At 43.9% G+C, this 24,000-nt stretch overlaps 1 protein-coding gene across 1 annotated transcript in view; it reads right to left on the reverse strand.

The window, feature by feature from the left end:
• garz (Sec7 domain-containing protein garz) overlaps positions 1–24,000 on the reverse strand; it is a 329,166-nt gene that overhangs the window by 298,570 nt on the left and 6,596 nt on the right. The window contains exons 3-4 of the mRNA XM_068371820.1: positions 16,170–19,662; positions 6,662–6,800 (exon numbers count right to left, since the gene is read on the reverse strand). Of these exons, the coding sequence (XP_068227921.1) occupies positions 6,662–6,800; positions 16,170–19,662 (3,632 nt within the window). The remainder of the gene's footprint in view (positions 1–6,661; positions 6,801–16,169; positions 19,663–24,000) is intronic.

Consider the following 24,000-nt stretch of genomic DNA (forward strand, 5'->3'; position numbering starts at 1 on the left):
CGAAAATTTCTTGCTTCAATTCAAATGAAAGAATTGCCTTCTTCCTGTACTGAAAATTAGCTTCTTAGGCACCATGATTATAGGTAAAATCAAAAAGGAAATGTGAGAAAAGGAAGAAAATAAGCACTGTTAATAACAGACCAAACAGAGGACAACCACACGATACACACAAGAATAGAGAACTGAGCACTCGACGCTCAATGGCGTAATGTTTAATTCGTGTCGAAATAAAATTCGGGTGTAGTCAAATAGAAAAACGAGAAATAGGGAAACTACGCAAAAAACTATCTTAGTGTCTAAGTAACTCACAACTGTAAAAATCCTTGGCGACGTATCCTTTCACTGTCAGTGTATCACATGGATGGTGAAGGAATCAAGGGTCATGAAGGGGAAGGTGATCGGGGGGGAAAAAAGGTGTAAGGATGGAACATGTGTATCTTGAACTTACCGCCCATGGCTTCCCCGGAGCTACACCTTTAAATCTTCTGGAGCGCAGAAATGACGGGACCAAGAGAGAATCCATCCAAGGATTTTCTCGAATATTCCTTTAGGTAGTGAGCCGTAAAGGTAGATGTCTTGACCACGTACCTGCCCTCAGGATCTGGCCCACTGCCATGTTCCTCTCTAAGGCCAACGAAGTACTCAAACCTCTAATGTCATGGGGTCTAGGCTTCCCCGGAAGAGAGACTCCTGAACTATCGTAGGCTCTCATGATAACCTGTCGCAGCCAGAAGGAGACCGTATTCTTGGATACAGGCTTCTTCACCAGTCCTGAGGAGACCAACAGACTCTTAGTCTCGGGGCGAAGTCTGGCCGTCCTCTCTAGGTACTTTCGTAATGCCCTGACTGGGCACAGTAGCAAGTCCCTCAGGTTGTCCGTCCACGGGATTGCTGGCACTGAGAAACCCTCAAACATAGGGTCCCAAACAGACAGGTTCTGAGTTTTGGCCACGAAGGTGGGTAAGAACCTGAAGGTAGCTTCTCGCCACCCCTTTGAGTGAGAGACCTTGTAAGAAAGCCCATGAAGCTCACTTACTCTATTTGCCAAAGCAAGAGCTTGAGGGTGAGCTCCTTGTCTAGGATATCCTTAAGAGGCTCGAAGGGAGGTTCTGATAGCATCTTCAGAACTCTACCCACATCCCACTGGGGCACTCTAGTGGCTTGGGGGGGACACGACTGTTCAAAGCTCTTGATGAGCATCGAGATATGCCTGGAAGCACCTAGGTTGATGCCCTTTAGGAGAAAGACTTGGCCAAACGCCGCTTGGACTCCTTTGATGGCTGGAATGGACGTGCCTACTTCGTCCCAAAGATAGACCAGGAAGTCTGCTATCTCGTGAATGGAGGCCCCTAATGGCCTGATGTTCTTCGAGGAGCACCATTTTGTAAAGGTAGCCCACTTCGCTTGGTATACCGCGACGAATGATCGTCTTAGGTAGCCTGACATCCACTCTGCGGTCTTCGACGAATATCCTTCCTTCCTCAGGAGATGCTCGATAACCTCCACGCGAGGGTTTTCGTGAAACCTTTGGAAGTGAGGCTGCCGGAGAAGGTCTGGCCTGTCCGGAAGAGGCCAAGGCGGGAGGCGCGCCAGTTCCTTTAGGTCTGCGAACCATTCTCTCTCTGGCCACTAGGGCGCTACCAAAGTCATCCACAGGTTGTCCGCCCGCCACACCCTGTTGAGGACCTGCCTGAGCATTCCGAAGGGGGGGGAAGGCATATACGTCGAGATTGTCCCAAGGGTGTTGAAAGGCGTCCTTGAACGCTGCTGTTGGGTCTGGCATAGGAGAAAAAAAAATGGGGAGCTGTGCGTTTAGTCTCATGGCGAAGAGGTCTATTATCGGCGAGCCCCACTTCAGGATGATGGTCTTGGCCACTCCTGGGTGTAGGGACCATTCTGACCCTACAACTTGACCCATCCTACTGAGGCCGTCGGCCAAGACGTTCCTCTTTCCCAGAATGAACCTGGCTTTGATCTTGATCTGCTCCTCCTCTGCCCATTCCAGGAATTCTGTCGTAAGACTGCACAGTTCCCTCGACTTTAGTCCTCCCTGCTTCTTCACGTAGGCCACCACCGTGGCGTTGTCGCACATCAGAGCCACGGTGTTTCCCCGGAGTAGATGGACGAATTCTCAGCATGCCCTTTGTATGGCCCTCAGTTCCAGCACGTTTATGTGCCGTCTCCTCTCCTCGGAGTCCCATTTTCCTTTTGCTGTCTTGTCGAGAAGATGGGCTCCCCAACCCTCCTTGGATGCATCCGTGAACAGCAGCATCTCCAGAGGGTCGACTGCGAAGGGCATTCCCTTGAGGGTGTTTGTTCTGACATGCCACCACTTCAGGACCTCCTTCGTCTCCGGGGACACCGGGACTATCTTGTGCGGGGAGTCCCCCTGGTTCCATAGCTCCTTCAGGTTCCACTGCACATCCCTGAGTTTGAGCCTCCCCTGGGGGACTAACTTTTCCAACGACACGAGATGGCCTATCAACCTTTGCCAATCCTTGGCTCTCCTGGGCTGGCCCAACAGGAAGGGCCGGAGTATCTGCTCTAGGTTGTCCAGTCTCTCCGCGGAGGGGAAGGCTCTCGCCAACCGGGAGTCTAGAACTATCCCTATGTAGGTCATCCTGGTGGAGGGTATCAGCTGAGACTTCTCCAGATTGATGATGATACCCAAGACGTTGCAGAACCGCAGAAGTTTTGCGCCTTGCTCCTTCAGTGCTCCCCGAGGCTGAAAGCAAAAACCAGTCGTCTAGGTACCGAATCAGGCGGATGCCCTGTTCGTGTGCCCAGGCTGAAACTGTTGCGAAGACTCTCGTGAAGACCTGAGGAGCTGTTGACAGACCGAAGCAGAGGGTCCTGAACTGTAACGTCTGGGTACCCCATTTTATCCTTAGGAACTTCCTGCTGGAGGGGTGGACAGGGATCTGGAAGTAGGCGTCCTTGAGGTCTATGGACATCATGAAGTCCTCTTCCCTCAAGGCCGCTAAGACCGACTTCGGGGTGTCCATCTTGAAGTGGGTCTTGCACACGAACTTGTTGAGGGCTGAGAGGTCTATGACCGGTCTCCAGCCCCCTGTCGCTTTCTCCACCAGGAAGAGCCTGCTGTAGAACCCCAGTCATGGATTCGTGACTGGTTCTACTGCCCCTTTCGTGAGCATGGCCGAAACTTCCTCCTGCAACGCTGTCTTCTTCAAGGGGTCCTTGGACGCCAACCACTCTGCCTGCTGGTCCGGGATCAGAGGGGGCGGCTCCGCTAGGAAGGGTAACCTGTACCCTTCCTTCAGCACTGTTACGGTCCACGGATCCGCTCCGTGGTTCCTCCATGCTTGCCAAGAGTGATTGAGGCATCCCCCTACCTGAGGCTTCGGCAGGAGTAAGGGGCCTCCCATCCTATCTCCTTCGAGAGGCGCGGCTGGAACGTCCTCTCCTGGAGCCAAAGTAGGATGGTCTAAAGCTTCCTTGAGGAGTCGAAGTACCCCTACGGGAGGGCTGCGAGGGCTGGTCCCACGACACCGACGGGATGTCCCTTCTGGGCTGGATCGGCGAGGCACGGGGAGGATGAGAGACATCTGAAGAGGTTCTCCTATGGGCAGGGCGTCTTGCTGGAGGGGGCCTGGGTTCTCCCACATCCTTCAGTTTCCTGACCCTCTCCACCGTCTCTTCCACCGCCTTCAGGCGGAACACCGAGTCGCCCCACAGGGGTAAGTTCCTTAAGGCTCTTGCTTCCCTGTCTGGTAGTCTCCTGACCAACTACTCAGGACTGTGTCCCTCTTCCACAGGATCCAGTTGGCTGCCTGTGAGAGGAACTGGTATGATAGGAACTGGTATGATAGGAACTTGAGAGCCTTCCCTCCTGAGCTAATTAGTTCCCTCAGTAAGGTTTGGCTCTCGGGGACAGAGAGGTCGTGGGAGGGCTGAAAACCTACCAATGTGCAGGCCCCCCAGTCTAACCATGATGAGACGTACAGGGCCATGTCCTCCATCATGGAGGCTTCCGATGGGGAAAAACATACTGAAGCGGAGGAAGCCCTGTCTTCAGCGGCTCCCTGATTAGGGATGGCGATTGCTGGCTCAACCGAACAGGGACCTCCGCGGCGCCCCTCTGGGAGATAAAAACGCTTTTGAGTCTTAAGCCCCTGGAGGAGTATGGAGGAGCTCTGATTCCTGGGAGCGTCCGCCTGGCTAGCTATGAACCTATCTATGTGGTCCATACCCAGCCTAACGTCCCTCGCCAGGAGAAGAGCCAGCGAAGGCCTCTGTTGCACAGGGTTATCCACCAGCCTGCTAAGGCCGGAGAGCCAGGCTTCGTCCGCCGAGGGCTTCGGCTCATCTAGCCTATGATGGCGCCTGATGAGGGCCAGGACCTTCCTATACGTGGAGGCCTCATTCGTTGATCATTCTCCGCTATCGACGAGGGCCTCGGCTGAGTGGTCCTCCGCCTGAGTAGCAACATTAAAGGCGGAGGGCTCCGCTTGAGGTGGAGGCATCTTCCTCTCGTGGAGAACTCTCGACGGCTCGACTCGCTGAGCGGGCAGCCCCGCTGGGACGAGGGTAGCCGTCATGGGCCTAACCCCTCCTGCGGGGATCCACGTGGCTGCGGGCTTCCCCGTATTAACTGGATGACTCTTACGGCCAGGGCATTCGCTTGAAGGTCCGTGGTCCGGGACGAGGCTGCCAGTCCGAAGGGGCGACTCTCTCCGCTGTGCGGATGAAGTCAGAACCTTAGCGGGCTTATGCCTGTCAACCAAGACCTGATGCGAGGACTTCCGCCGATGTTCTGGTCTACTGGAGGGGCCGTACCTCGAGGATGGAGAAGGAGCTCTCGGGAGCCAGCCAGAGGTACTCGGGACTGCTGAAGCTCCTAAGAGGTGACTGCGTGGGATGGTGACACGCACCCATTCTTCTTTTGGTGATCGGCTTCTCCTGTGTCTCCTCCTGGGGGATCTGGAACGCCTCCTGGCGTGGCGAGATCGGGACCGGGAACAGCAACGGGACCTCCTCCTGTGGGATCTCTCTCTTCTCCTCTTCGAATCCCTCGGACCTTCATCTTCCGAGGAGTACAACCCAAAAGAGGAGACCGAAGACTGGTACGAACGTGCTGCTCGGTCCGCGTAGTCCCGCGTTGCTGGTGGTTCTTCATGCCGGTCCGCTGACGAAGAAGGCTGGAGAAAGACGGGCGGGAGCGTTGCTGAGGGCGCCGGGGGAGAGCGAGGCACTTTCTTACGGGTAAACCAGGTGTTGAACTCCTCCTCCAGTCTCATGGGTGACCTGAAGGGCGTCCTCGGCGGCGCCCACATGAGGGGGTCCGAACTCGGTGAATCCTCCATCTCGGCATCTCTTTGGCCGCTGACGTACCTGAAACGCAAATCCACGAAGCGGGGGAAGAGGTTATGGCAGCCTTCCCCCATATGGGATCGTCGGTAGACGGGACCTGCTGGCACCAGGCCCTCGTCTCCCGAACACACTCCCGTCCCTCCTTCAGGCCCCCCACTTGCCCGAACCGACACTACATCCCCACCAACAGGCATCACGGACTCCTGGGGAAGAGCAATGGGCCGCTTCCCCGCAACAGACTTACCTCGTCCCCTACTCTGGGTAGGGAAGGCGGCAGAGAAGCTCTCTCCGAAGAGGTATCGGGCGAAGCAAGAGGCGACGCAATGCGTGGCTTCTTCGGCAACCTCTTGATAGCCTTCTTCTTTTTAGTGCCGTAGCGCACCCACTGGACCTCATTCCAGGATTCACACTCTGGACACATGGCTGCAGGGGAACACACACTGCCCCTACACGACGAACACAAGGAGTGGGGGTCGACTTCCGGCTTGGACAGAAAAGCCCCACAAGATTTACCGGCCATAGGCCCAGGGCAACGACAGGGATGCTCCATAACAAACAGTAAAGCACCACAAGACACAGGAACACAGAGGGAAAGGGTAGGATAAGGTAAGGTATGAACACAAGAGGACCACGTGGGGACCGCGTGGGACACAAAGGGTCGCACTGGGTAAGGAGAGCGCGGCGAGATGTTATGACAATGCGACCAGAAAACTTACTGGAGGTCGAGACCTGAGAGAGCACGGTCTCTGACCACGGGTCGCCTCATGGCGCGTATCACTCCGCCAGAGGTTCCCCCGCATAGAAAACGGAGGTAGGGTAAACTACACAAAATTCTGGTCAGTTGGGAGATCCCAGATACTCCTAAGAAAGTAGTTCGAGGTAAGTACTCCGTGTTGGAACAATTACTATTTCCAATGTTTCCTAGTTAGCAATGTTTTCTCAATTTAGCTGGAATCTTATCATGAACTGAAGCAATATATACTGCAAACAGTTTTGGTAATAAGATGCATAACATTTTAGGGTTTCCGCTTATAATCACGTTATTAATCACTTATGAACCTATATGTTATAGCCTGCGAATGTTGCACCAACTCTACACTTATGGACATGAAATGTTCTTATCTTTGAAAATTTGCAAGCTAAATGTTCTTCAGTTGTGGTATTCCTCAATATAGCTAGCCTTACTAGTATTATGAAATTATGTCTAATAATATTTACAGAGAAGTGTACAATACTAAGAGCCTATAACATAACGTTTTGCCTACCCTTGAAGCATAATCAATTAAAAACTAAGGTGTAATATAATTCAATTATCTATGAATATTCTTACCAGAATCACTTTGAAGATCTGCATGATCAGAATTGACCATTGGTGGTGGCTTAGCACCAGCTCCAGCACATTCAAGAAGATTGAATAAAATAGTCCAGTCACTGAGATCTTGAATATGATCAGTGTTCACACTCAAAACCTGGAATGACAAAATATAAAAGTTTGTATGTAGACGTCAACCTTGAACTATCTATTTACCCAGCCACTTTCCCCAATTTTGGGGGTAGCCGACATAAAAAAAAAGGAAGAAAAGGCGACCTATCCTCTCTCCTCTCCTCCTAGCCTGATGAGGGATTCAGCCAAGTTTGGGTGGTACTGCTAGAGTGCCAAAGCCTACTCTCCCCGGTTATCCACCACAAATGAAGTTTCACACAATGAATCCCCTACTGCTGCTACCTCCACGGTCACCAAGACGAACGGAAGAAGCAGCAGAGCCTACCGGAACTGTGTCCAAATCGCTCACCCTTCATTCCTATTTCTAGCATGATCTCTTGCCTCCCTGACATCTATCCTCCTATCTCCCAAGAGCTTTATTCACTCCATCAATCCACCCAAACCTTGGCCTTCCTCTTGTATTACTCCCATCAACTCTTGCATTCATCACCTCCTTTAACAGATAGCCTCTCTCCATTCTCTCAAAATTGCCAAACCACCTCAACCTATTTATATCCAATCTAGCTGCTAAGTAATTTCTTACACCCGTTTTCACCCTCACTACTTTGTTCCTAACCCTATCTATTCGAGATACACCAGCCATACTCCTCAGACACTTCATCTTGAACACACTCAATTTCTGTCTTTCAGTCACTTTCATTCCCCATAACTGCGATCCATACATTACTGTTGGTACAATCACTTTCTTATACAGAACGCTCCTAACATTCATGCCTAACCCTCTATTGTTTACCACTCCCTTCATTATGCCCAACACTTTACATCCTTCATTCACTCTCTGACGTACACCTGTTTCCACACCACCATTTGCTGCAACAACAAACCCCAAGTACTTAAACTGATCTACTTCCTCAAGTAACTCTCAATTCAACCTCGCACCACCCTCCCTTCTCATTCATCTCATAATCTTACTCTTACCCACATTAACTTTCAACTTCCTCCTCTCACATACCCTTCCAACTCTGTCACTAATCGCCCAAGCTTCTCTTCTGAGTCTGCATCCAGTACAGTATCATCCAAAAACAACAACTGATTTGCCTCCATTAATGATCACTCTCGTCTATCAATTTCAATCCTTGACCAAGCACTTGAGCATTCACCTCTCTCACCACTCCATCAATAAACAAATTGAACAACCATGGCAACATCATACATCCCTTTCTCAGCCTCACTCTCACTGAAAACCATGATATCAAACAATTAAAAATAAAAAGTATAAACTATTTATACAAAGTTAATTTCAAGGAACTTTTTCTATCTGCAAATGACTACGTTATTTGCCACCTAGACAATCTTGTGACTCAAACTTAATATCCCAAACATTTTCCATTCTATCTTGTACTTTCAGAAAAAAAAATCAGAATGACGAATATTTCCGGTTAATCAAAATCTTCCTTTCAGCAATAAAAAGAAAAAAGTTTTGGTAAAAAAAAAAAAAAAAACCTACTATGGGGAGGTCCTGTGTGGTCTCCAAAGACTTTCTTGTAAAAGGCTAGAACAGGGAATCCAATACGACAAAATACCAAAGAAATATTATTTACCCTGCTCTAGGGCTAGCATTTCAACATACAAGACACAGAATGTGTATATAGGAGAACTACATGCTTAGGCTCTAATGAACCCATCACAGTACCTCCAATACTGAAATTCATCTGGCAACTGATAACACATCATCACAGAGAACCTATATACTAATAGTGGAAACAATATTAACCTGGCACTTTGTTTGTGCCCAGCAACCATCTTCCCTACTCGGAGTAAGATTCATGTTCCCCTTCCCTACACTAGACTAGGTTAACATGCTGTGTGGTCACAATGATTAATACCAAAGCAATACAGTGAAACCTCTAGATACAAAAGTTTATGTACTGTATACAAAAAACTAATTTTACGAAATGACATACAAAAATTTTTTTAGCCCCAAATTACGAAAAAATACTCAGGATACAAAATGAAATTTGCCCAGCCACCAAAAATTCTAAAATTTGCGCGCCACATGTTTATACGACTTTGAACTCGCCACCATTGTCCTGTTCTCCCATTGGTTTATCTCCCTACCCTGATGATAGTTCCCGCCATAAGATCCTACTCTCCTATTGGTCCACATCTTTCCCAACATGTATCTGCCGGCGTCACTTTGTTTCGGCATTCGATATCGTTGGCAATTTCAATTTCGTACTTATATTTTTCGTGTTGCTTTATTCAACACGTAATTCTATAGCAATGGGTCCCAAGAATGTTGATGATATTCAAGGAAAAGTATAAGATGCTTTCGAGGGAGACAAAGCTGGAGATAATCAAGACATATGCGGGTGGCATGCAGTTGAGTATGATTGCTAAGGTATATGGCCAAAATCCATCGATGATAGGCACCATCCTTAAGCAGAAGGAAGCCATCAAAGCAGCAACACCTTCTAAGGTCCTGACTGTTCTTTCTAGTAAGAGGAGTCACGTCCAAGATGAGATTAAGAACCTACCTCTCCTCTGGATTAAGGACAAGGAAATTCCACGAGCCACGATCATCGAGATGGTAATCTGCCACAAGACCAGCGCCATTTTCGGTGATCTTGTGCATGCTCAGGCCGAAGACGACGCAGGATAAGGGACATAACCGCAGGCATCTCGAGAGTTAAAGGCTTCACGCCGGTTGTTTGAAAAATTCAGGAGACAAACTGGCATTCATTCGGTGGTGTGCATAGGGAGGCTGCCAACTCGGACACGAAAGCGGTCAAAGCATTTATTAAGAAATTCAACAAGATGACTCTCCAGGAAGGCTACATTCCCCAGCAAATCTTCAAGCCTGACAAAACAAGGGCTCTTTTGGAAAAATATGCCTCCACGGACCTATATCGGGGCGGAAGAGAAGAAGCTGCCTGGGCATAAGCCTATGAGGGACAGGCTTACCCTTGCAATCTGTGTCAATGCCAGTGGGAATTGTAAGGTTAACCCCCTATTGGCGTATTATTCAGAGTTCTCGAGCCTGTATGTCTCATAAAATGCTAAAGGAGAACCATCCGGTGATGTGGAAGGATAATGCAAAAGCCTAAGTAACGAGACAGCTTTCTGTAGAGTGGGTAAACCTCCGTTTCAATCTGACTGTTAAAAATTATCTGAAGAGAACCACCTCCCTCTGAAATGTCTGCTGGTGTTGGAAAAGGCCTCTGCTCACCCTCCTAGCCTTGAGAATGATTTCCTCCAAGAATATTCCTTTATTAAGGTTCTCTTCCACGCAACACCACTCATTTCCTCCAGCCCATGGACTAGCCAGGGATTTCAAATTTCAAGAAGCTTTATACGACTCAAAATCACTGGCAGCACAAACCTCACCCTTTGTGGATTTTAGAAGGAGCATTTCAATATTGTGATATGTTTCCGACTTATCAATTAAGCTCGGCAGGAGGTTTCGAGGTGTACCTTGAATCTTTGTGGAAGAAGCTGTGGCCTGATGCCGTCTCCGCACGAGACACTGAGGGATTCGACGTAGGCGTAGCTGGAGGCAAAGCCGAAATAAGTTGACGATCCTGAACCTGTTCTGCAACCTGAGATCGAGGAAATTGTTTCATTCGGTAGGTCCATGGGGCTGGTTGTAAACGAGGAAAACATTAATGAGCTTCTCGAGGAGCATCAAGAGGAGCTTAGGATGGACGATCTGAAGTTGGAGGCCATGCAACTGAACATCGTTCAGGACAGTTCTTTGGCGTCGAGGAGGAGGACAGAGATACGACTACGACAATGTCAGAAATTGAGATGCTACCTTCGTATCATAAAGTGGCAGATTTCATACAAAAAGCAGCACCCGGAAAGGTTCACATACGTTGTCTGCTTGCACAGTTTAATGACATTTGTCTAAGTCATATCAAGAACATTTTAAAAAGTAGACAGAAACAAGCTTCCTTGGATCATAATTTTTCAAAGAGCCATCAGTAAGGTCAAAGTGATCCGAAAAAAATGGAGAAATGGAAGTGAAGAAAAAATTGATAAAATTTAGAAAGTACAAGATGTAAAGTGAAAAAAAATTACAAATTAGAAAAAAGCAAAGAAGAATAAATTTAATATTAAGTGTTTTGTCAAGTTAAGCATTAATGTTGTCTGCCATTTGTTAATGTTTTCTGCCGTTTGCCCTCCTCTGCTGCCAATTTTGCTTTCCAAAAGGCAAGATTCCACATTTTTGCATTATTTTTTTTCTTTATTATAGCATTATATTCTAATATCTACTTCATTTACATGTATTAACAGTTAGGTTAGGAATATTGAATGATTAAAATGTATTTGGCTCTCATTTCATTTTGGTTTTACTGTATCTTTATCATGAAATCTAATGTGGTGTTTTCTAAGGGCTTGGAACGAATTGGGTGATTTACATGTAAACGAGGCTTTTTATACGAAAAAACCATGTTTCGAAGGCCACTCCAGAAAAGATTAATTTGGTATCCTGAGGCAATGCTATTAGAATAGAATAAAGTACCATAACGGACAATCACCTAAAGCCAAGCAAACATCCAAATCATGCATGTATGGGTGATAGGAAAAACTAACTACTGTACTCAAATCACTTGCCTTATAAGAGTAATACCCGGAGAAGGAGCTAAAAGCTTGTTACGGTGCTTCAGCTGAGGGACCTAGTTGATTTCCTCTCGTAGATGCCACAAACAAGTCAAGCACTGTACATGCATGGTGAACCGCCTGGAATTGTTTCAGGTAGTGTTTTATAAATACCCTATACCCAGAACAACTCATACAGCTCTGGATGTCTTGAAATTGTATATCAGTGAAAAATGCCAAAGAGGAAGCAGTTTTTTCACACTGTTTGTTTCAGGGATGGAGAGAGGATCAGCTTTTTAGATAAAGGAGGTCATTAAAATACATAAAGCCTCTGTAGAAAAGGACTTGTTGGTCTATGTATTTTGAAATACTACCTTCTGAGAACATGAATATCTGCAAATATAATCACAGAGAAGACACTAGACAGAGGTTACCATCCACATTGTGATACAAAGATAATCCCGCCTCTGAAGAGGATTATGTTTTTGACCAAAAACTAGAGACCTGTTATCAGAATCAGCAGATGGCCAAGAGTGATAGTGATAAACTCTTGTTATAACTGTTATCATCATTATTCACTAATCTACAACCCTAGTCAGAAATGCAGGATGCTATTAGCCCCAGGGCTCAAACAAGGAAAATAGCCCCGTAAGAAAAATAAATAAGGAAACAAAATAGAATATTATGCCTGAGTGTACCCTCAAGCAAGAAAAATCTAACCCAAGACAATCACTTGAATTTGAAGGGTCCTTCTCCTAGAAGAGCTACTTACCATAGCTAAAGTCTCTCTTCTACCCTTAACAAGTGGAAAGTAGCCATTGAACAACTAGAGTGCAGTAGTTAACCCCTTCAGTGAAGAAGAAGTGTTTCTTCATCTTAGTACTGCCAGATGTATGAGAAAAGAGAAGAATGCGTAAAGAATAGGCCAGACTATACGGTGTATACGTAGGCAAAGAAAAAATTAGCCCTAACCAGACAGGGACCCAATGCAATACTATCAGGCCAGTCAAAGGACCCAATAACACTCTAGCGGTACTATCTGTAAGTAATGCTGCAGGATCACTGACTCTTGTTCCCAAGGATATTGCAGAATCACTGACTCTTGTTACCAAGGATAATGCTATCAAGAAAATAGCCTCCTGGAATAAGCATTTTAGGGAAACACAATTACTGTATCTAGTTTTGCCAAAAACATGAGGATTCTATCAAGAGGCCAGGACACTGAAGGGGTATGTGCCAATGGTCTTTGTAAAGCAAATGAGCAATATTGTCAATCATGGCTGAATCTATATCCACTAAAATGCCTAGTTGAGAGGTCAGGTCTTCTCCATCATGAGGCTCAATACTACACAGTATTCTAATAGTTTTATTCTAGCTGTTACCAAGTTGTGGAATGATCTTCCTAATTGGGTAGTTGAATCAGTAGAACTTCAAAAGTTCAAAGTTGGAGCAAATGTTTTTATGTTGACCAGGCTGACATGAGTCTTTTTATAGTTTATATATGAAATATCTGTTTTTGTCGTTGTTAATAGTTTATATATGACATATCTGTTTTGACGTTACTGTTTTTAGAATGATTTATTGTTAGTTTGTTCCCATCATTTATTTATTTCTTTATTTCCATTCCTCACTGGGCTATTTTTCCCTATTGGAGCCCTTGGGCTTACAGCATCTTGCTTTTCCAACTAGGGTTGTAGCTTGACTAATAATAATAATAATAATAATAATAATAATAATAATAATAATAATAATAATAATGATATTGCTGATGGCTTATGCTTCATATCTTCAATAAGATAGACCTGAAAGAAAACCAAGAAATCTAGGGTTATCTGGCACAGCAACCTATCCCTAAGGAAGACCAATACCCTACATGCTAACTGATATTGTAAAGTGGAAGACCTCCTACAGGCCATCAAATATATATCTGCATGCTGAAAATTCCCTTCTGTACATACAGGAAAGAAAATCTAAGCATGAAGGTTCTGTGGCAAAAAGTAAGAAGCTAAGATATTACGACTCCCTATTCTCTGATTCCACTGTGTTGGCCAAAAAGGGTGTAACCTAGATCTCGGATGCTGGAGCAAACAAGCTGTTTAGCCATTGTGAAGTTACAAGCATAGCTGTCCCTGAGAAGTCCTGAGATATTCAAAATACTCAAAATCATACTTGTAAGAAAAACATAAATGGAAGAACATCTGTTCTAGTGCAGGTTCAAAGCATCTCTTACCTCTGTGTGAAAAGCCACATTAAGACCTACATACAGCAGGAGCTTGAGGTTGCCTTTCATTGCAGATAGGTCCAACTGGAGATCCAGGATAATCTGGATGATCTCTTGAAAGGAGCTCTGATCCAAGGTCCACTATGTCTCCAGGGACATGATTTTGGAAGGGCATCCGCTACCACTTTAAGAGCCCAAAAGAAGGATTGGAGAGGAACAAATCCTTCTCCTAATGGAACTTCATAATTGAGGGAATGATTATACTGAGAATTCTCAAGAATGATCCTCCTCTCTCAAGACAAGAAACTGCTTGCCAATGGAAATCTTGATAGAGTTCCTTTTTAGATTGGGGATCTTTATTATCAGGAAAACTCTCATCAGTTTCACCACATTTATGTGAAGTACTGAGAAGTAAATGGACCATTTCCCAAACACATAGGTCTCCTCTAAATGACTTTCCCAACCAAACTTGAATGAGGTTGTACAAAGGATCAAGGATATTGGGGGAGGGACCAATGGGACTGACATGAGGAGGGTCTAAAGTCTGAGAAATTTTGTTGCAGCAACTGGGTAATTGCAATCTTTCAACCTGTTCTTCAAAACTGGGTCGACTATAGAAGCTAGTTAAAGAAGACATTAAGACCTCTTCCAGTTGTCTGGAAGAGAAACAACTTAGAAGACAGGAATCGATATTGCATAAAATTCCTTACAGAGATGCTTTTAGAATGCTTAGAGTGACTTTTGACATATTAAAACAAGGCCTAGCCACTAGAATATCCTTCTAGGGAGGAGTTTTTATACTGAGAATTGATGAGGAATTTCAGGTCCTAAAGAACTTGCAAGATTCAATTTGTAAACCAGAGGCAGAACTCAAAATAGCCAATTGTCTAGATATGCTCTGACCTGAACTCCCAGCAACTGAAGCCCTTTGATCACTGACTTTGCTATTTTTGTGGACATCCTCACTTTGAACCTACTGTATACTGAAACCCTAGGTAAAGTATCCAGTGGAAAGCTATAAGGACTTGCCATTAAGTATCTTTTAGATCTAAAGTCAAGGTCAAAGCCCCTGGGTGAAGAAATTGGTGAATACGGGTAATGGCCGTCATTCTCTTTGTCGATATGAATCATGTCGAGGATCACTCTCCTTTCATGAAATTTTTTCTTCGGTAAACTGAATAAATATAAGGGAATTTTAAGAACCTACATTTTTTATGACTCCTTTTCTCAGCTATTTTACTGATAACGAAGGGAAGTTCCAGGGTCTTGGTCTGATAAGTGGTTTGGAAATCTGCAAGCAGCCTAGACCTTTCCAAACTATGCTCTATCCTTATCGAAAAGGTTCAACGTCCCTGGAAACGATGGAGACGATACATTCTTTGTTGAGGTCCTTTATTTAACTGCACCGGGGCTTACCTTGATCTGCTTACAGTCTCTCTTCCCTTTGAAAATATTACCTGAGCAGGATGATGTTGCTGCCTCTATATATCAAAAGCAAACTTGATTGCAGACTGGAGAGGCTTGGGATGAGTGTGTAGTGTTGGTTTTTTCTGGTGGCTTTCAGAACTGTTGCTGACCCCCATTATTATGTCAACATATGCAAAAGGCATATGCTATGATAGCCTAAACTTCCCCTAAAAAGGGTCAACAACCTAAGTTAGTCTAATAAATCAAATAAAATCATGACAAATTACAATAATCTATTTTAAACATTCCCATGCCATCAAGAAAGCCAGAGCTAAAAAGGCATCATATGCAGGCAACTATAACTATTCTAGACTACATTAGCCTATAAATTACCACAAAGGATCAAGACTTAATAAAGCTAATAATTAATATGAAAGTGGGGTAAAAATTCATAAAAACTCAAAAGGTTCTGAAACACACGACTTAAAAACCTCCATATTGTCATGAAAACCAAGAATGGATGGTTTTCTACGCTGTAGCAGAACCGATAGCATAAGCAATTTAAAACAAAACACCGAAAGCAATCTTGAAACGAAAAATAACCCCTATATTACGTTAACACAATCACAACACCTAGGTAGTATTATCTCTGGTATTAACATTGATTCTCGGTGATTATATGTTATCAGTTGACACACGACTTTCAGCATCTGAGGTGCTGTGATGAGTTCAATACAGTCTGTGTTCTGCACATAAAAACACTGGCCCTAGAGCAGGGAAGACAATACTGTATTTCTTTGGTATTTTGTTGAATTGGGTTCCCTGCTCAAGCCTTTTACAGAAAAGTCCTTGATGACCTAACAGCACATTAACCAAAGAAAATTAGTGGGAATAAAGCACTTTAAGCAAATTATAATACTCTTATAGAAAGTATCAAAATTGGTAGTTATGTTATGTAAAGTTTATCGATTGGAGATTTGCATGATAAATGAGGCATGAAAACTTATTCTATGCAACTACCAGGAAGATCCAATAGTATTTCAGCACTTTAAATGGGAGTACTAAATTTTTTCTGTAAAAACAAAGAACTAATTATATGCATTTTTTCCTAAACATAAAAGTCAAAATTTCAACAAACATATGGCAAATGATGTAAACTAATACCTCTTTTAATCCGCACACAATTTGTAGTGATACTCGCAGTAGAATGGAAGGTCGCAGAAGTAACAGCATTCGAAGAGATTGCAATATGGGATTAGCCATATTTGGTCTTCGTAGCAAAACTTTGGCTAACCGCAGCATTGCCACAACACAGCGTTCAAGGAGAAAATGACGATCAGCTGCTGCTGCTCCCATAAGCAGAGAATGAATATAAGTTTTAACACTTGGCCACACTCCAACAGCTCTATCTTTATTTGCAACCAAAACCTGAACAACAAGCTCTAGTATGAAAGCCTGACTATGTTCATCAAGTCCTCCAATTCTACCTTCTTGATGTAACCCTCCACCACCTGGACTAACAACTGGATCTCCAAGGGTGCTAGCATCTCCAGCTCCCATCATGGCTTTCAAAAGTTCATTTAATGAATCACACCTCAAGAAAGCTGACTCTGTTATCATTCTTTGTGGATGGCAGTCAGCAATACATGCTTTAGCCCTCTGGGAAAGTTCTATGTCTTCAGGATTTGTTCCACGAGCTGTTCCTGCATCACCAAGGGAAATATAAGAATACAAGGACGATAATAGTCCTGATTCAACTCTGGGTACAGCTACTGGCGTTTCCCTGACAAGTGTCACACGGCCACTGGTCTCAACAAAGTCTTCGCTCTCTGTCAAAGAGGATGGTAGAAGTCTACACCGGAATAACTGAAGCAGGAGATCCAATATATTTTTCCAACCATCTCTCAATATATCTCCATGCGACGTTACAAGCTTGAATACTGTCTTTGCAGCAAGCTGGGCCTTTTTGTTGGCCCCAAAAGCTATCGTTACATGTTCTGCAGCTCCTGTAGATGATGTTAGAGTGGTGAACTTGCATAAAGATACAACAAGGTTATCAAACATTTCACTCATTCCATACCTTGCAGCAATAACAGCACACTTCTTGAACCCAGACATTGTTCTCTGAATAATAGCATCATCTGTAGACTTATCAAATACATAAGCTAGAGATGCAATTGTTGGTCCCCAACAAATTGCATACAAATCTCTGTCAAAGGATGTATTATTATTAGCTAATATATAAAGACCCTCTTTAGTGGCTCCTCTCTTTAGCAACATTTTCCACATGTAATTCTCCTTAACTAATCCAGTTTGTTCAGCAGGCATGACAATTTCATCCAATCTAATAGCATTATATATTTCCTCCAGCATATCCTGGTCAAAGTCACCACCATCATTGACACCTCGAAGGTTGTTTCTAAACTGATCTAAAGTCATGGGAATGTTTTGCTTCTTTGCATTCTGATTATGCTGATCTACATTCAGCATGATTACAGCATATGCCAAAGTAAAAGCTGCATCCTCTTTTCCAAAAGGTTCATTGTTACTTGTGTGCCAATGGGAGGAAAAATGTTCCACAATTATACCTATAAGAGGAGCTTCTCCAGGGAGGCGGAAACTCTCTAAAAACATTCTGAGGGCTTCATCAATCCGTAGACCTCGGAACTCAAAAGATTTCACAAACGCTGAGAGGATATCTACATTTTTCTTTTTACTAACATATTCTCCAATCATCTTCTTACAGAGTTGAGGGTTCTCTCTGAGAAATACAGCAATATCATCCTTGGTGCTCCCAATAATTCCATTTTCTTGCAAGAATTTGATACCCTTTTCTGGTTTAGCATTAAATTGGTCAGTACCAGCCGCTAGTAACTTTTTCTTCTCTTTAAGTGCTACAAGATGTTCTCGAGATACAATCTCACTGTCAAAAAGCACAGTCCGTGCTTTGAGATGTGGAGTTACAGGAGCAAAACCTCCTCGAAGGCCAAGACCCAAGAGATATCCAGATGATACCTGTGCAACTACCAAAGGTGCTGCATTTGTGTCTTTAGTACTTAATACTTTATTCTCTTTAACACCATGACTTTCAATAGTTTCTATAACAGTAAAAAGGGCTTCAAGAGAGAGTAAGTTTGTTGAATATAATCCCTGAACTGGAAAAGCATTCTTTGAGAGCACTTTCGTAAGATCTTCAAATAAATTTGATGCATACAAATCACAATCATAATTCAAAAACAGTTCTGTAATGAAACCTGGTATGCGCCATAGCTGTACTACTGTCTCAAGAGCTAATTCCTTATGAGAATAAGTGACATTGGGGGCCTCAGAAGTAATTATTTCAGTTAATTTATTAAGAAACATTTCAATCTGGAACTTAAAATGTGAACGCAAAGACTCGCACATAAGGGTGCACAAGCGTAAGGATGCCATGAAGGTTCCTAGTCGAAATTCAGGCTTCAGAAGCATAAATAAATTACGGCATAACTGATCCTTCAATAAGGTTAACAACGAAGGAGTGTTGTTGATGTGTTCAGCACCTACCTCCAACCCCACAGTCAAAAGATTCAAGGCAGTTAAAATCATTGCCGGTGTATTTTGCTCAATAGTTGGTGAAGTAAGGGAAATGAGGAAACGAAAAACTTCTCTTACACAGGGCATGCCATAAGGCACCAAAGCATTGCCTTCATTTATGACTCCTTCCTGAGTGAATTTTACTCCTTGGGCATTTATGAAGTCTTCTTTTTCTTGCTGTGAATTTGTTAAAGGTGAAGAGTCTGTGGATTTTATTTCCACATCAACATGATTAACAACTTCAGTGGAGGAGAGGGATTCATTTGCTTCGGAAATCAGTTCAACCTGCTCAGAATCAGATGCTTTAGAGAGACAGATACCGTCAGGTTCGCTTACTGGACTCTCTAGATTCTCTAAAGAGCCACAACCATCTGGAGCTAAATGTGCATGAGATATGTCAACACTGTTATCCACTGGAGAGACAGGTTCTAGTATACCTGAATCAACTGAAGCAGTGTCTCCTAAAGGATTTTCTCTGGCCAGAGCACTACTGAGAGATTCAGCCTCAGATTCTGAGGGTGAGATGACATCATCTTGTGTGGTGGATGTTACTTCCTGAGTGTTTTGTGAACCATCTGGTGATTCTTCTGGTGGCACCTCTGAAACAGGTAATGCTATAGGGTTCTGGGGTGGATTTGACGGAGGGGGGGTTGATGATGGAGTTGGGCGAGGTGACTTCCCTTTTCTTCTCCCTTTGCCTTCACCACCTGCACGCATTTTAAGTCTCCTTGAGTGCCCCTGGCCTCGAGGATCATCTTTAAACTGGGGGAGACGTGCAAAGAGGAGTTGCACCATATGCCTCAGTGCATCTTCAGTACAGTTTCTCAAAAGTTCACTCAGCCTTGTCTCAAAACAAATCCTAAATGAGGAATTCAAAATTTCACAGACAGATTCATTTGTAAGTAGATGTCCGACAGGTCCAAGGATAAGAGTTCGCAACACAGTAAGAATTTCCCATAGGACAACTTCATCAGCACCTTGATCTGTCCCTACAAAGCGGGCATGTGTGACTGCTGCAGCAACAGCTTCCACAGCACTTGCTGCACTTCCACTTTCTCCGGTTATTAGTCCATAATTTAGCATCCTGAAACAATAATAATAATCATTAATGTGCATTCCACTTGCCAATAAAAACATAGTTTACTAACAGGCAATTATTAATACATGGTATATGTAACCAATTTAATCTACATAAGAAAAGCACTAATCATCACAAATCAAAATCAAAATTCACTGGTTTCACAATAAATATTGTATTAATTGTAATAATTTAAAAGTTGAAATGGTGAAATGCATGATGAGTGATAACCTGGTAATGAAGCACAGCTGATTTGTGCATGATTAAAAAACTTCATTATAACAATCTGAACCATAAGAATGGTCATATTGTTCACACAATATTGGGTTGCAGTAATAGATTCCATAATGACTTTAACAGTACCTGTAGTGTTTTCTTTATTTCTCACTTAAACTTGGTGTCATATGAAAAATTCAGAATATTTGTTTAATCACTGTACATTTAATGAGAAAGGATGACAAACAGCTGGTAAAAAAAATTGTATAAATGGAAGTAGAGGGAGAATGACCTTCCTGTGGAAAGTCAATGATATTTTTGGTAAAGGGGATAGGTGCAGATGAAGACCTGGAGAGAATTCTGAGACAGGATACAGGGCAAGAAAGAGTGGAGAGAACGTATTTAGCAATTAACCCTATAATATAATGATGATTGATTAAAACTAGTGTTATTATTATTTTGATGATGATGAAGACTGTTCAAAACCAAATTACTTCTTATTTCAAATATATACACCCCTATCCAAAAACAGGCAAATTGAAAGCAAGGCAGTTTAAAGGAGAAATATAAAAAAATATTGAACATGATATAAGAAAGAGAAGCAAAACCTCAAGAAAGAAAATCCTTAACATTATAAAATTTTTATGCTGGCTTTTCCCTTTAAGGAGATGGATATGAAATAAGTTCCATCACCTGTCCTATATTCTTTCTGTCTGAATTCCATTCTAGTCTAACTCTCTATCTATCACTTTTCCAATTACTTTCATTCCACTATTTCTTTATCAATTCCTTACTAACTTATAAATGCTCATCCATCTTATAATAAGTTCAAACTATCTCAATCCCTATACTCTCAGTATATTTTACCACCTCAAGAAATCATATCTTTCTGCCTATTCCTCCTTCAAAATAGCATTGTAATGTATTATCTATAAAAAATTCTGACATTCTACAGCTCCACCAATACAAATTCTAATATTTAACCCTTTTACCCCCACCATAAGGTTAAATTTCGAGCACATTTTGCTATATAATTTTTTTTAAATTGCTCTAAAAAGCTTAATTTTTGTCCTAGAGAGGTCAGGTTGGTCTCATTCTTTTGGAAAATGCCTGAAGTTTCTCATAAAATTATCAAAAATATGTAAAAATACCTAATTAACAGTGTTTTGCAAGAACGTACCGGTACGTCCTTTGGGGGTGAAAGGGTTAATTCAAGTGCAACTTTTCATCTATAAAGAACAGAGTAATAATCTTATTATCATTATCAGTAGCTAAGCTACAACCCTAGTACGAAAAGCAGGATGCTATACGGCCAAGGGCTCAAACAGGGAAAAATAGCAGTGAAAAAATGAAATAAGAAAAAAATAAACTAAAAGAGAAGTAATGAACAATCAAAATTAATTATTTCACGAACAGTAACAACATTAAAATAAATGCTTCACATAAATAAACTATAAAAAAAAACTTGAAAAAAACAGAGGAAGAGACATATACAATAATGTGCCTGAGACAGTGGAAGACTAAGGTACAGAGGTCATGGCACTACCCAAGAATGGAGAACAATGGTTTGATTTTAAAGTGACATTCTCCTAGCAGAGCTGCTTACTAGAGATAAGGAGTCCCATCTACCCTTACCAAGAGGCAAGTAGACATTGAACAATTACAGTGCAGTAGTTAACTCCGTGAGTAAGGAAGAACTGTTGGGTAGTCTCAGTGTTGTCAGGTGTATGAGTACACAGGAGAATGTGGTAAAATTAGGCCAGACTATTCGGTATATGTGTAGGCTAAGATGAATAGGCCGTAACAAGAGAGAGGGATCCAATGTAGTACTGTCTGGCCAGTCAAAGGACCCAATAACTCTCTAGCGGTAGTATCTCACGGGTGGACGGTATCCTGGCTAACCTACTACCTACGTATCCATCTCTAGTTTTTGTACTATTTACTATTGTAAAAAAGCTTTATCTATCTATATATATAGTGTATGTGTGTACATATACATATAGCCTACATACAGTACAGACAGTCCTTAAGGTACGAACATCAGATTTGCGAACTTTCAGATTCACGAACGCAACTACCTCAACTAAAAAAACAAGTTCAAACTCCATGGTTATAATATGACAAATTCAGAGATAATTTGTATTTTTCCTAACCATACAAACCTTAGCTATTTGCATTGGGTTTACTTTCGGCGTAGCTGAAATTGACGAGCCATTAGATTTTAACGAGGGTTTACTACCCCGCGCTAGTTAGCAGGGGTAGGGGGAGGGCTAGCTTGCTACCCCTCCCGCGCTAGTTAGTAGGGGTAGGGGGAGGGCTAGCTTGCTACCCCTCCCCCCCTCACACACCAGTGAAATGTCTCACTTCACTTAGAGGTAGGACTTGACTTGGGGGACAGGGCTGGCAGGCAAATATGTGTAAATAGCTAAGGTTTGTATGGTTAGGAAAAATACAAATTATCTCCGAATTTGTTATTTGTTCCGTAACCGAAATACAAACCACGCTATTTACATTGGGTGACTTACCCATTAGGAAGGGTGGAAAGTTCCCAGCCATACTGGCTTTGGCTTACCCGGGGACTCAGAATCCGAGTGAGTCGTACTCGAGAAAAGGAGTCCCTGCACCTCACAAGTTCCTTGCTCCGCAAGGAAACGTGTGGCCTACATAAGCTTGTGTGTGAAGGAAGAAAGTGTGACCCGTCCTAGGCAGTTGACCTGGAGTTCTAGGAGGAACTCTGGGTTAGGACGTTCCCAATACCACCTCGTCAGGGTATGGGGGACGCGACAGTATTGTCTCAATACTTGGAACACAAGGAAGCATGGTTTACCTGCAGAGGTTTGAGGTCAGCTATGCAGAGACCAGGATGCTGCTTCCCCAGTAGAGGGGACGATGAAGAAAGAAGTAAGGGCCAGACATACTTCTTCCGTTCATGCAGTCTAAAACCTGGTAACAATGCCCTCAACCTTCTGCTACCTGTCCAAAAAGGAGCCTGAGGTTAGACCAGCTGTTGTGTAGCCACCACAGAGCAATAGAAACGTATCGATACCCCTGTGGGTCACGTCCTGCAGGAAGTGGGCTGCGAAGGTCATTAGACGCTTCCAGACTCCAGCTTGTAGCACCTGCGTCACAGAGTAGTTCTTGAAGGCGAGGGACCTTGCGATGTATCCGACATTGTGCTGTAGGCCGACGTGACGGGGGAGGGTCTGGATTCAGGACTAGATGAATGCCCTCGAGTCCGAGCTGAAAAGGTATACTGGTGACTCTCCCGTGTCCTTCCTGTGCTCCCAAACCGGCTTGCACGTGAGGACAAACTGCAGCTGTTCTCAAAGATAACTCCTCGGTTCCTTTACTGGCAAGAAGGAGAAGGTCTGGGTCATCTGATACAGAACGGAGACTCGAAATCTTGAAGGAGTCGAACCGAAGGTCCGGGACTCCAAGATTCCGAGTCTAGAAAACAACTCAGGAGCGAACCTGAATGTTACCTCCCCCTATTCTCTTGAAAGGGCGGAGTCGTACGAGACCATGAAGATTGCCTACACACTGGCCGAGGCCAGAGCGAGCAGGAGCACCGTCCTCCAAGACGGACGACAGATCAGAGGCCTGACGTAACGGTTCGTAAGAAGATCTCTTAAGGGACTTAAGAGTCCGAACCATGCTCCATGGAGGAGGTCTCACTCCGACTGGGGGCAGGTACATTCATAGCTTCGCATGAGCGAAGAAAGATCCAGCGGGAAGGAAAAAACCTATTCCTCTCAGCCTGAAGGCCAGGGAAAGGTTGAGCGATAGGCTTCACTACCAAGGAGTGAAAACGAGTTTCCTCCCGCCGATAAGCATAACTCCGTTATTGCTGGAGTAGAGGCCTCAAGGGAAGAGGTCCTTCTCCCACGACACCAACCACAGAAGACTCTCCACTTCGCCTGGTAGACCCCTGCGGATGACTATCGCAGGTGACGTGACCTCTGCTCCGCGCCTGTTGCGGGTTGTCTCTTCGTGAGGAGGCGGCGTAGTGTCTCCAGGCGTGAAGCCAAAGCGATGCTACTGCTTGTGAGGGATGTTGTAGTGTAGTTGTTTGAGTAGCCTGTGTCGTGAAAGAAGCTCTCCCGGGAGTTCCGTCAGGGAATGCAGAAG

Source organism: Palaemon carinicauda, chromosome 4 (assembly GCF_036898095.1).
Source record: "Palaemon carinicauda isolate YSFRI2023 chromosome 4, ASM3689809v2, whole genome shotgun sequence".
NCBI lineage: Eukaryota > Metazoa > Arthropoda > Malacostraca > Decapoda > Palaemonidae > Palaemon > Palaemon carinicauda.